The sequence below is a fragment of the Suncus etruscus genome, chromosome 10 (assembly GCF_024139225.1).
Source record: "Suncus etruscus isolate mSunEtr1 chromosome 10, mSunEtr1.pri.cur, whole genome shotgun sequence".
Classification (NCBI taxonomy): Eukaryota; Metazoa; Chordata; class Mammalia; order Eulipotyphla; family Soricidae; genus Suncus; species Suncus etruscus.
The window spans coordinates 99,447,724-99,460,124 of record NC_064857.1 but is presented as its reverse complement, the minus strand read 5'-3'; the positions used below and the strand labels follow the sequence as shown (position 1 = coordinate 99,460,124).

General features: G+C 43.2%; 1 protein-coding gene across 1 annotated transcript in view; it reads right to left on the bottom strand.

Moving 5' to 3' along the window:
* SNX10 (sorting nexin 10) overlaps nucleotides 1–12,401 on the bottom strand; it is an 87,808-nt gene that overhangs the window by 39,806 nt on the left and 35,601 nt on the right. Inside the window, exon 2 of the mRNA XM_049782009.1 lies at nucleotides 3,690–3,736. Within this exon, the coding sequence (XP_049637966.1) occupies nucleotides 3,690–3,713 (24 nt within the window). The 5' untranslated portion in view covers nucleotides 3,714–3,736. The remainder of the gene's footprint in view (nucleotides 1–3,689; nucleotides 3,737–12,401) is intronic.

Here is a 12,401-nt window from a genome sequence, read left to right as displayed (position 1 = left end):
CTGTGACCTCAGCCAGATCTATGATCTAGCTCTTCTCTTCCTTTCACTGATTTTATATTAGAATAACAAAATTCTACAAGTTTGATTTTTTTGTTTCTCTAAGTATCCACCACCTGTTTGTCTGGAAGTGGTCAGTACTTATTCCTGGCTCTGTTCTTAGAGATCACTCCTGGTGATAATTGAGGGACCATATGTGGTGCCAGAAATGGAACCCAGGTCAGTCACATGAAAGACAAGTGCCTTACGTGCTGAACTATTCTGTCTGTCGAATAACTGTTTCTAATGTGCTGATCGTTTTTAAAACTTTTATCAGAAATTAGATAGGAAGCTTGAGAACTGTCTTCTAGCATTATCTTTCATTTCTGTGCGTAAATATTTTTCTATATGTAAATATTAGAAAGTGTTTTGTTTGATATTCTTCCAGATTGAAAAGTAAAAACAAGAAACAAACAAAAGCAATGGATGTGAAAGATTCCCCATGAAATAGTAGCATGACTGTAAGTGCTAGAATGAATGTATATGACAAATCCAAAAACTTGCACTTCTTTAAATGAACAGAGAAATTGTTCCTTCTGTGACCAATGGAGGAGCATGTTCTTGGGTTAATTTCTAGTGCAGAAGAATGCACCTAACTCTTGGTTCTAGCTGTGCCTAATTACTACAATTTTTGAACTTATCAGAACCACTTTTTTGCATTAGCATCATTTGAAATCTTTGGACAAGCATACTGTAACGTTTCAATTCAGTTCCTGGTGGGAATGATGTTAATATTGGTAATGGTCCTTAGGAATACCCAATCTTCTGTTAAAAGCAGTAGAAATTAATCACAAAGTAAAAGGTTCAGATGTAATTGTCACTACAAAGGAAAACTGTGAATTCAGATCTTCTGATACCATGTGGAAAAAATACGTCTCCTTACAATTATACAACATGTGTGACAACATGTTTGCTTTTCATGGTGTTGGTGTCTTCGGGAAGAACTTTGCCAAATTTCCAAGTGTAGATCAAAGAAAGGAGGAAAAAAAAAAGGTTACAGAGATAGTAATAACTGAGGTTTGGAAAGCGTCCCTGACTTTTCTCAAGTGAATTGAAATTATTTCTGAAAGCAGACACACCAAAGTAGACTTGTTACTTTTGAATTTAAAAGCTGTTCTGTTATCATCACAGAGCCCATGTTTTTGTGAAGCATTGTTGGATTTTTGGGATATATACATATATATCTACGGTGGGGGGAGGTAGTCCTGTCAGACTCAACTTCACCTTTTTTTTTTCTTCCAAGTTATGAGAGGCTCAGCTGGAGTCATGCATAGAAAAAAAAACTTGCAATAATAAAATAAGTACAACAGGAACTTGGAATCTGCAGAGTTTGAACTTTTTACCTTCTAAAACAGCCCCCCTACCCACTTCTTTCTCAAAACGTCAATTTATTAATCACTTCTAAATCCTCTAAGGATATTTTAAAGTGTGACTGTATCAGTGAGTATGTTCATTTTCAACTGAATGTATTAAATAGACTAAAGGTCTTCCAGAAAGCAAAAACAAAGAGAAAAATGTCACTAAACTTTTGGCTTGTTGAGATCAGTTGGACACTAAGCAATTTTTTTTGGGGGGGACACACCCAGTAACGTTCAGGGGTCACTACGGCTCTGCATTCTGAAATTGCTCCTGTCTTGGGGGACCATATGGGACACCGGAGATTGAACCGTAGTCCGTTTTAGGTAAGCCACATGCAAGCAAATGTCCTACTGCTGCGCCACCACTCTGGCCACTCTAAGCACCATTTGTATTTCCTGCCACCACATCCCTCCCAACCACCTCAGTACTGGCTAGCACTGGTGCTTCCAGCTCATCAAGCAGTCTCACATCTTCAGCTCATGAACCAAACTGTCCAGCCTTAAAGCAGAGCCAAGAGACATAGCAAAGGAAGTGGTTCCTAGGCTTTCTGAACAGTTCTTGGGTTCCTACACCTGCTTTACTTTTTAAAAATAAAATTAAAATGTTTCTTTTTATGGTCTTTTCTCTCATATGCTGGGTAGTTTTCAAATACTTTTTTTTTTTTGGTCTATCTCTTTTTTTTTTCCGAGGGGTGGAGTACAGTTGACTATGCTCAGGGTTTATTCCTAGTTCTGCACACACAAATCATTCCTGGAAGGCTTGGGGGATCACATTGGAGGCTGGAAATAGAACCCTGGTTGGCTGAGTCCAAAGCCTATGTCCAACCCCCAGTGTTGATTTCTCTGGCCCCTAATGTTTCTCTCTTATTCAGTATGATTTTATGTGGTCACTATAGCTAGACATTGGCACATTAATTTATCATTCTACGAACACAACAGGGTAAGTAATGCGCTTACGTAAAGATCAAGATCCTTGCCTATTTGCTAATATAATAAAACACTTCCTTAGAACATTTAAAAAAAATGGGGAGAAGAAATGAACAAACACTTTGTCAAAGAAGAAATACAAATGACCAAAAGGCACGTGATAAAATGCTCCACATCACTAATCATCAGGGAGATGCAAATCTAAACAACTATGAGGTACCATCTCACGCCACAGAGATTGGCACACATCACAAAGAATGAGAACAAGCAGTGCTGGCAGCGATGTGGAGAGAAAGGAACTCTTATTCAACATCTAGTCCAACCTTTATGGAAAGCGATATGGAGATTCCTCCAAAAACTAGAAATTGAGCTCCCATATCTCCCAGAGATATACCCTAGGAACACAAAAATATAATACAAATATCCCTTCCTCACACCAATATTCATTGCAGTGCTATTTACAATAGTCAGACTCTGGAAACAACCAAGGTGCCTTTCAACAGATGAATGACTAAAGAAACTATAGTACATATACGCAATGGAATATTATGCAGCGTCAGGAGAGATGAAGTCATGAAATTTTCCTATACATGGATGTATGTGAAATCTATTATGCTGAATGAAATAAGTCAGAGAGAGAAAAAGACACAGAATGGTCTCACTCATCTATGGGTTTTAAGAAAAATAAAAGATATTTTTGCAATAATTCTCAGAGACAAAAGAGGAGGGCTGGAAGTTCCAACTCACTACACGAAACTCACCACAAAGAGTGAAGAGTGCAGTTAGAAAAATAACTACATGAGTACTATCATAATAATGTTAATGAATGAGAGAAATAGAAAGCCTGTCTAGAGTACAGACGGGGGTGGGGCGGGGAGGAGGGAGATTCAGGACATTGGTGATGGGAATGTTGCACTGGTGGGGGGAGGGGTATTCTTTACATGACCAAAACCCAACTACAATCATATTTGTAATCAAGGTGTTTAAATAAAGATACTGCCTTTCACGCTGCCAACTTGGGATGGACCAGGGTTTGATCCCTGGCATCCATATGAACCCCTGAGCCTGCCAGGAGCAATTTCTGACCAGATGTGGCCCATTTAAAAAAAAAAAAAAAAAAAAAAAAAACAGGGGTCAGAGCAATAGCACGAAGGTAAGGCATTTGCCTTGCATGTGGCTGATCCAGGACAGACCTGGGTTCGATCCCCAGCATCCCATACGTTCCTCTGAGCCAGAAGCGATTTCTCAGCACATAGTCAGGAGTAATATTATCCTGAGCATCACCAGGTGTGGCCCCAAAACAAAACAAAAAAGAGAGAGAGAGAGTACCACCAGCACTGGTTTATTTTCAGCTCTGGGATGACATACCTCTTTCTGTTCTTCTGGAAACATCTTCAGCACAGGACAAGATGAAGCTGAAAAGTAAGATGGCAAACACTAAGTGATTCAGAATCTCCATCTAGGACTAGTTCTAGCCCTCATTCCTGCTCCCATCTGCTACAGGCTGGGTCTAGGATCAGAGGCTACCTCGGGACTCACCAACGGGCCTGGCAAGTCCCACAGCTGTGGGTGGTGACAGACTCTCATTCCTGGCCCAGTGCTTGGGGAAAGCAGTGGGGATCCATTCCCACTTGTGCAAGGGGGACCTGTGGTACCAAAGATCAAACATAAGGCAGATGCTTGTTTTCAGCTCATTAAACTCTTTCTCTGTACCCTCAAAAACAAATGATTTTTTTCACAGCCCATAATCAGTTACACAACCCATCTGGTGTTACAACTCACAGTTTAGAAACTAGGTCCTAGTTGGCTGGACATAGTGTAGGACTTAAAGCACTTGCCTTGCATACAGGCAGCCTGGGTTCAATCCCTGGCACCTCATGTGGTGCCTCAAGGCCCACCAGGAATGGTCCCTGTGCAGAGAGCCCGGAGTAATCCCTAAGCACAACAGAGTGTGTTCCCAAAAGAAAAACAAAAAGTTGTTAGACATCTCCATCCAGGCACTCTGTAGGCCCCTCAAACTTAAATGTGTTTGAGTAACGAACCAGAGAGCCTGCCACATTCCCGCTGCTCCATGATCTAACCTATCTAACCAATCTGACCACCCCACATTTCCCATTTCATAACAGTGTGGGCAGTCACAGAATGACTCAAAAAATATCTTTGATTCCTCCCCTTCCCTTCCCCTTCCAACCCAACTGTCCAGTCTTCTCTCTAAATGCTTCTAAAATCCATTTCCTTTAGGGTCAATGAGAGTACAGCAGGAAAAGGCCTTGCCTTGCACACAACTAACCCAGGTTCAATCCCTGGCATCCCATTTGGTCTGCTGAGCCTGCCAAGAGTGATTCCTGAGCGCAGAACCAAGACCTCATAGCACCACCAGATGTAGGGGATCACCCCCCCCCACCCAGACACATACACATACAAAATGTAAGGGACCAGAGAGATAGCATGGAGGTAGGGTGTTTGCCTTGCATGCAGAAGGATGGTGGTTCAAATCCCGGCATCTCATATGGTTCCCTGAGCCTGCCAGAGCAATTTCTGAGCATAGAGCCAGGAGTAACTCCTGAGCGCTGCCGGGTATGACCCAAAAACCAAAATAAATCAATAAATAAATATGTACTAAAATTTTACATTTTTAAAGTAAACTATTTGGGCTGGCGAGATAACACAGTGGTAGGGCATTTGCCTTGCATGCAGCCAACCCAGGAAGAACCCCAGTTCGATTCCTGGCATCCCATATAGTCCCCCGAGCCTGCCAAGAGCAATTTCTGAGCTCAGAGCCAGTTGTAACTCCTGAGCACCACCAGGTGTAGCCCCAAAACCAATAATAATAATCATAATCATAATAAATAAAATATTTTATAAAAAATCATTATCTTTTCTTAGCTTCTAACATAACAGACACATCTCAAGTTCTCATCATTTCCCTCTTAACTCTAGTTGCAATAATGGTAGATTTCCGGGGCCGGAGAGATAGCATGGAGGTAAGGCATTTGCCTTTCATGTAGAAGGTCATTGGTTCGAATCCCAGCGTCCCATATGGTCCCCTGAGCCTGCCAGGAGCGATTTCTGAGCGTGGAGCCAGGAGGAATCCCTGAGCGCTGCTGGGTGTGACTAAATAAATAAATAAATAAATAAATAAATAAATAAATAAATAAAATAATGGTAGATTTCCAAGACCCTGATACACTTAGCCAAAGCTCAATAAATGATTTCTGAATCAATGAGAGAGAGAGGGTGGGGTGAAAGAGAGAATGATGAATGAAGTGGTTAAATGAATAAACTAGTGAGGTAACCAAAGAGTAAATCAACAAAATAGCAAGCCCATGCTCTGTAAAAAGCTCACACACAGGGGCTGGAATGACAGAACAACACATAAGGCATTTGTCTTGCATGTAGTTGATCCAGGTTCAATGCCCAGCATTCCATATGGTTCTCCAAGCACTGTCAGGAGTGATTCCTGGGCACAGCCAAACACACACACACACACACACACACACACACACGACCTAAGACCTCCTATAATACCTAAGACCTCCGGTAAGAGTGTTCTATGAAGCAGAGGGACGGCAACTCAGATACCTGACAACTGCCAAGTACTCAATCAGGCATTTTGCAAAGATGTGACCCACAAGCAGTAATCCTGAGGGAAAGGGGAAGCAGTTCTGAAGCATAGACGCTGCTGAAAAAAAAAATCCAAACCAGGCAGGAGAGAGATCAAACAGGAATTTGGGGACCTTCCTACCACATAGAGCAAGAGCAAGAGATGGCTAGCGCTGCATTATTTATTGGGCAGATAGGAACATTCTCTTCATGTTCTTATAATTCTCCTCATGGGTGGAAAATAGGTTATGGTAAAGGCCCTAACTGTAAGTTCTTCCCAGGGCTGGAGTGGTAGCACAGTGGTAGGGCATTTGCCTTGCACATGGCTGACCCAGAACATGCACAGGTTCAATCCCCAGCATCCCATATGGTCCCCTGAGCCAGAAGTGATTTCTGAGCAGTGCAGAGCCAGGAGTAACCCCTTAATGCTACCAGGTGAGGCCCAAAGAAACAAATAAAAAAAGAAGTTCTTCCCACCCAGGTGGTCTTTTGACATGTAAAAGAGGAAGCCTTCAAGGTTGAGGGTGAAGGCTGATAGGCCATAAGGGTTTGGAGAAGGCTGATTAATCCAACACAAAGAGAACACAGGATTCATCCAGCCAGCATGTGGTATGCTGTAGTGCAGAGAAAATACTGACATTTAAAGAAGTTAGCCATCCAAGGCATCTGAATCCTAAGTGGTGGGGTACGCATGAAATCTAGGTCTGCAGACCCCAAATCTAATGTTGGCTTTACAGGATGTGCCAGTCTTCAGAAGATAATGACAACCATCAACATATAGAGTTTTCAATAAACAGTCCTTGTTCTACACAGTTGACATACTCCTCACAGAAAGTCATTGAGGTAGGTGGGGATATATATTTTTGACCACACTCAGGAGTTACTCCTTGCTCTGCGCTCAGAAATTGCTCCTGGCAGGCTGGTGGGACCATATGGGATACTGGGGATTGAACTCAGGTCCGTCCAGGGTCCGCAGTGTGCAAAGTAATCACCCTACCGCTGTGCTATCACTCCAGCCCGGTAGGTGGAGATATTACATTTGACAATTACCAACACAGGCACTAATTTATTTGCCAAAGCTACTAAACAGTAAATGCAACTTTGAGTCCCACTGGCCCAGCTCCTGTGCACATGGTGGTGGTCCTTTAATCTTATGCTGCAATGCCTCAGTGATGGAGGTGAGAAGGCAAATGGTAAGCTCCACGTAGTGGAAACAGCCATGATTTTATGCAAAAGGCAAGAAGGTGCAAGTCACATTTGGGAACAGAAAGTGACTGCTTGTGGCTGAGACTGAGAAGGCCGTGCTAAGTGAGAAACAAGAGGTATGAAATGAGACACACAACTTCCTGTTATTTGTCAGGTTCCACAGGTTAGCAGTCTCAGGTGGGTTACCCTCCCTCATTCAATGTTTTCTTAACCAGAACATTTTTGTTCTCTTGCTTTTAAAGGTAGAAAAGCTAAAAGCTAAAGGCATATGGTATTACTGTTAACCAGATGGTACACTGTTCCCCAAAGTCCAAGAGATAAACATCAGCCCCTGGTCTGGTCTTTAGGCATTTACAATTTTAATAGTTTAGTCAGGAAAGTCAAATATAATTTATTTGTTTAACTCTCTTTTTTCATAGTACTCCAAGCACAGGTCAATAAATTGCCCATTTTATGTCTCCCTGTCAGAAAATTTTATTTATCAATGATTAGTTTATACTAGAAAATTATAGTAGCAAACAAAGTTCAAGATGATAAAAAAATATTTTAAATGACCTTTTCATGTAAGAGGACTTTAGGAAAGGAAAAGGAAAACATGCAGGTCTTGTGTCCTGAACAAGTCTTTAGGTTATTTGAACTTCTTCCCATGATCCTAATCTTATCAGCTACCTACAAGGTCACTCTAGGAATTCCTGCTAGATTCCTTCTAGATCCTTCCACAGTGAGAATCTAGAAGGGTTCAGTGGGAGATGAAACTCCAGCTTAAAGGAGAAGTAAACAAGACCAAAACGGTGTCTCTAAAGTTCAAAGGCCTGTTGGAGAAATGAGATTTCCTTGTTCTCACTCTCCCAGAAATAAAATCTTACACCAGCCATCAAGAATTGCCTAATTCTGGGCCGGAGAGATAGCATGGAGGTAAGGCATTTGCCTTGCATGCAGCAGGACAGTGGTTCGAATCCCAGCATCCCATATGGTCCCCTGAGCCTGCCAGGAGCGATTTCTGAGCATAGAGCCAGGAGTGCTGAGTGCTGAGACCTCTGAGTGCTGCCGGATGTGACCCAAAAACCAAAAAAAAAAAAAAAAAAAGAATTGCCAAATTTATGGGCTGAAGCGGTGGTGTTAGCGGTAAGGCATATGCCTTGCAAGTGCTAGCCTAGGATGAGCCACTGTTTGATCCCCGGTGTCCCATATGGTCCCCCAAGCGAGGAGCGATTTCTGAGGGCATATCCAGGAGTAACCCTTGAGCGTCACTGGGTGTGGCCTCCCCCACCCAAAAAAATGAATTGCCAAATCAGCACCTGTAGGTAGGTCATAAATGTGAAATCCCTCAAAGGCCAAAGAAAGATCTTGGCCCAGCAGACCTGCCCTTTTTGAATGGAGCTTCTGTGATCCCCTTCCTTACTAGAACCTATGATCCAGCTTCTCAGCTTCCTTCCCAGCCATGTAAAAATGCCACTCCATCAAGGGGACCATGTCTGACTACACTGCTTGGGATGTATGTAGAATTGGGGAATGGAACTTAGGACCTGCACCTGTGGGCATGAGGTCTATCAGCATGAATGGGATTTTTTTTTCTTTCTGGGCTGGGGATTGAACGTGGTCCATCCTGGATCTGCTGCGTGCAAGGCAAATGACCTACTGCTGTGCTATTGCTCTGGCCCCAAATGGGATTATTTTAAACAAAGATGATCATATTTTCCATGGTAAGCACCACCAAATTAAGAAGCAGTAGAGTGCTAAGTGCTAAGTCAAAGAACCCAAAGAAGTTATCTCTGGAGGCTGGAATGATAATCCACCAGCCTAACACACAGTTATCCCAGGTGGTCCCCCAAACCTTGCCTGTAGTAATCCTGAAGTACAGAGCCAAGAGGAAGGCTAATTCAACCTAATAAATTTCTAGGGTACAACGTTAACTCTTAGATTACATCTTTCCTATTTTGAATGTATCAAGATATTCTTTTATAAAGTGTCAGGTACTATAGCCGATTGGAAAGGCCTAGAAATCTGGTTTATTTGGTGGAGGGACACTTGGAGATTATCAGACACTATATTCAGCTCAGAGTTTGGAGGCAGGGTCACTCCAAGCAGTGCTCAGGGACTAGGTGGTATTTGGAGATTAACCTCAGGCCTCCTGTATGCAAAGCTTGTGCTCACTATCTCTCTGGCCTAAGTCTTTTATATAAATAGCAAAGAGTCAGTAATCCTGAGTCATAACCTCAAATGTCTTTTTTAAATTTTTTAGAAGCAAAATATTTCTAAATCTTGGTACTATAGCCGGCTCGGTGAAAGCCTCCAACCAAAAACTGTATCAGGGTAAACTCAGGAGCAGCAGGCTCTAGGCTGGTGCTTCTCACCTCAATGGAGAGGCCAGTTATGCTCCTTGAACAGCTCAAGTCTGAGAGAAGAGGTTATCAGAAAAAGGAGCTGGACAGAGGAAGCAAAATCGAACCAGTTTTTGCCAGGACTGACCCCTCACTGACTCTCCCCCACCACTCCATTTTTCCCTTTGTTTGAGCTACACCCTGCAGTGCTCAGGGCCTACTCCTGACTGTGCTCAGAGGTGACTTTTGCCAACATGTATGCAAAGTCTGTTGTCAACCCCAGACCTTTGGTTGGATTCTCTGGCATCCCATGCCACTGGGCTATCTCTCCAAGTCCTGTTTTCCCCTTACTTTTTTGTTTTGTTTTATATTTTTGGCACTGTGTTGATAAGGGGGGTTTGGAAGAGGGATGGGAAGAGTGGGGGGGGGAGAGAAAGGGGAGAGAGAGGAGAGAGAGAGAAGAGAGAGAAAGAGGGGGAGAGAGAGGGAGAGAGAAGAGAGAGCGAGCGAGAGAGGGAAAGCGAGCGAGAGAGGGAGAGCGAGAGAGAGCGAGAGAGCAAGAGAGAGCCCACCAGGAGTGATTTCTGAGCTCAGAGTGAGAAGTAAGGACTGAGCATGGGTGAGTGTGAACTAAAGAGAAAAAAAATAAATCAACAAACATGCACTGGTGAAGAGACAGTGTTGGAACATTACATGGCTGAATGAAACTCGGTCAGAAAGAACTCTGTAGCTATGTATCTTATAAAGATTCCATTTTAAAAATTTAACAGCAGGGGCCGGAGAGATAGCACGGCGTAAGGCTATATTGTATGCAGCGAACCCCAGATGGACCAAGGTTTGATTCCTGGCATCACACATGGTCTCCTGAGCCTGCCAGGAGCGATTTCTGAGCACAAAACCAGGTGTAACCCCTGAGCACTGCCAGGTCTGACCCAAATAACAAAAACAAAACAAAACAAACACCAAATCTAACAACAGGAAAATAATAAAACTAACAGCCCTGGAAAGCCAATGTTGGAAACAGTCAAGTGTACGCAATAATGTGATTTAATGTCACTCATTGCTAAAAGCAGAAGCAGAGGACAGTGAAATCCAAGGGGCTCTGGGCTCAGCTGACCTCACTTATGACCTGCCTTCCTGCCTAAAAGCATCTGTGTGAAACCCTGGATGCCTTAGGTGATACCCACAGAGCCCTTAAATTGTGGCCAGGTATAGTAAAGGGTCACACTCAAGGAAGCCAGTTCTTGTTCTAAAGAAAGCTGATCCTGGGGTCTGCGAGTGAGCTAAAATCCAAGGATACGCCATACCAAGTGGGGGAAAGGAAAGGACCTAATCTGCCTTCACACAAGGAGCTCGCTTACCTTGTGTAGTCTCTGTGAAAATGTGGATGAAGTTAAGAGACACGATGTTTTAAATGACCCTATGCTGCCTCCAGATGTGAAGCTGGCAGATCACAAGCTCATTCTGTCCCAGACCCGAAGCTCCAGGCCCCACAGTGCCCTGTCTGACTCCTGGGAACTGAAAGCCACCAGGGCCAGTGATTCTAGTCAAGTAAGGCCAGGGTTCACCTGCTCTTAACTGCAACCTGGGAGACCCAGAATTTTGAGCACACACACCCTTAGACTCAGCTTCCATTCCTAGTTTATGGCCCTTGACTGGGAGTTTATTTGGGGGGGGGGGTGTTGTTTGTTGTGGGTGCCACATCCAGAGATGCTCAGAGGTTACTCCCAGCTCTGAACTCAGGAATTGTTCCTGGGTGTGCTTTGGAGAACTATATTCCAGGATGCTGGGGATCACTCGGCTTTCTTGAGAGAGAAGGGTGATGCTGAGCCACAGGTGAAAGCAAAGCTCTGCCCTGTGAGTGTGGTCAAAGTGGATACTGTGAACAGGACCCATGTAAGGAAGAGCTAAGTGGAGCTCATTAGAGATGGTAGACACCAAGCCCTTGTAGGTAGAGACCGTAGACACCAAGCCCTAGTAGGAGTTCCTAAAAGGAAGAAAGACATCCGCCATGCACAAAGCCAGAAAGGGCCTAATAGTATGGAACAAGTTTCCATTGAGTATATGAGTGAGTGCACACAGATGCATGGACACACACAGAAAAAGATGCCGAAACAAGTATCAGCCTAAGAGAATGCATCTGAGGCAGCAAAGAAGGGGCTGGTGCGTGTTCCTTTCTTTTTCACTTATTTGGTTTATAAAAGCTAATGTGTTAAAATAAAACCTACAAATATAGTAAAAAATAAATAAAAATAAAAACACTAGATAAAGGTACTGGAGCAACAGTACATGAGGTAGGGTGTTTGCCTTGCAAGCAGCCAATCAGTATAGCACTGCCAAAAGTAAGCCCTGGGTACTGCTGGGTATGGCCCAAAAACAAAACAACAAACAAACAAAAAAAATCATTGGATAACAGGACTTAAAAATATTCAAAGGACTGGAGCAATAGTATGGCTGGTAGGGCATTTGTCTTGCATGGGGCCAACCAGGGTTCAATCTCCAGCATTCCATACCAGGAGTGAATTCTGAGCCCAGAGCCAGGAGTAGTAGCCCCTAAGCACTGTCAGGAGTACCTCACCCAAAAACCCCACAACATTCATAAGGACATGCATGCCATTATTCATTGTTGCAATAAGTACAATAGCTAAAATATAGAATCAACCTAGGTACTCAATGACAGTTGAGTGGATTATAAAGATGTGGTAAGTATATACAGAATACTCTGCAGCTACAAAAAGTAATGTGCAATTTACTGCAACCTGGTTGGAACTGGAAGATATTGTGCTGAGTGAAGGCAGAAGAAAGACAATCACAGAATGTTCTAACTTATCTGTGGCATATAGAATAACTGGAGACTGTAATGTAGTAAAATGAGGATGTCTATATTACCCTTAACCCCGAACTTAGGGAGGACAGAGAGGAAGGAAATCAAAATGGAAGGAAGAAGATA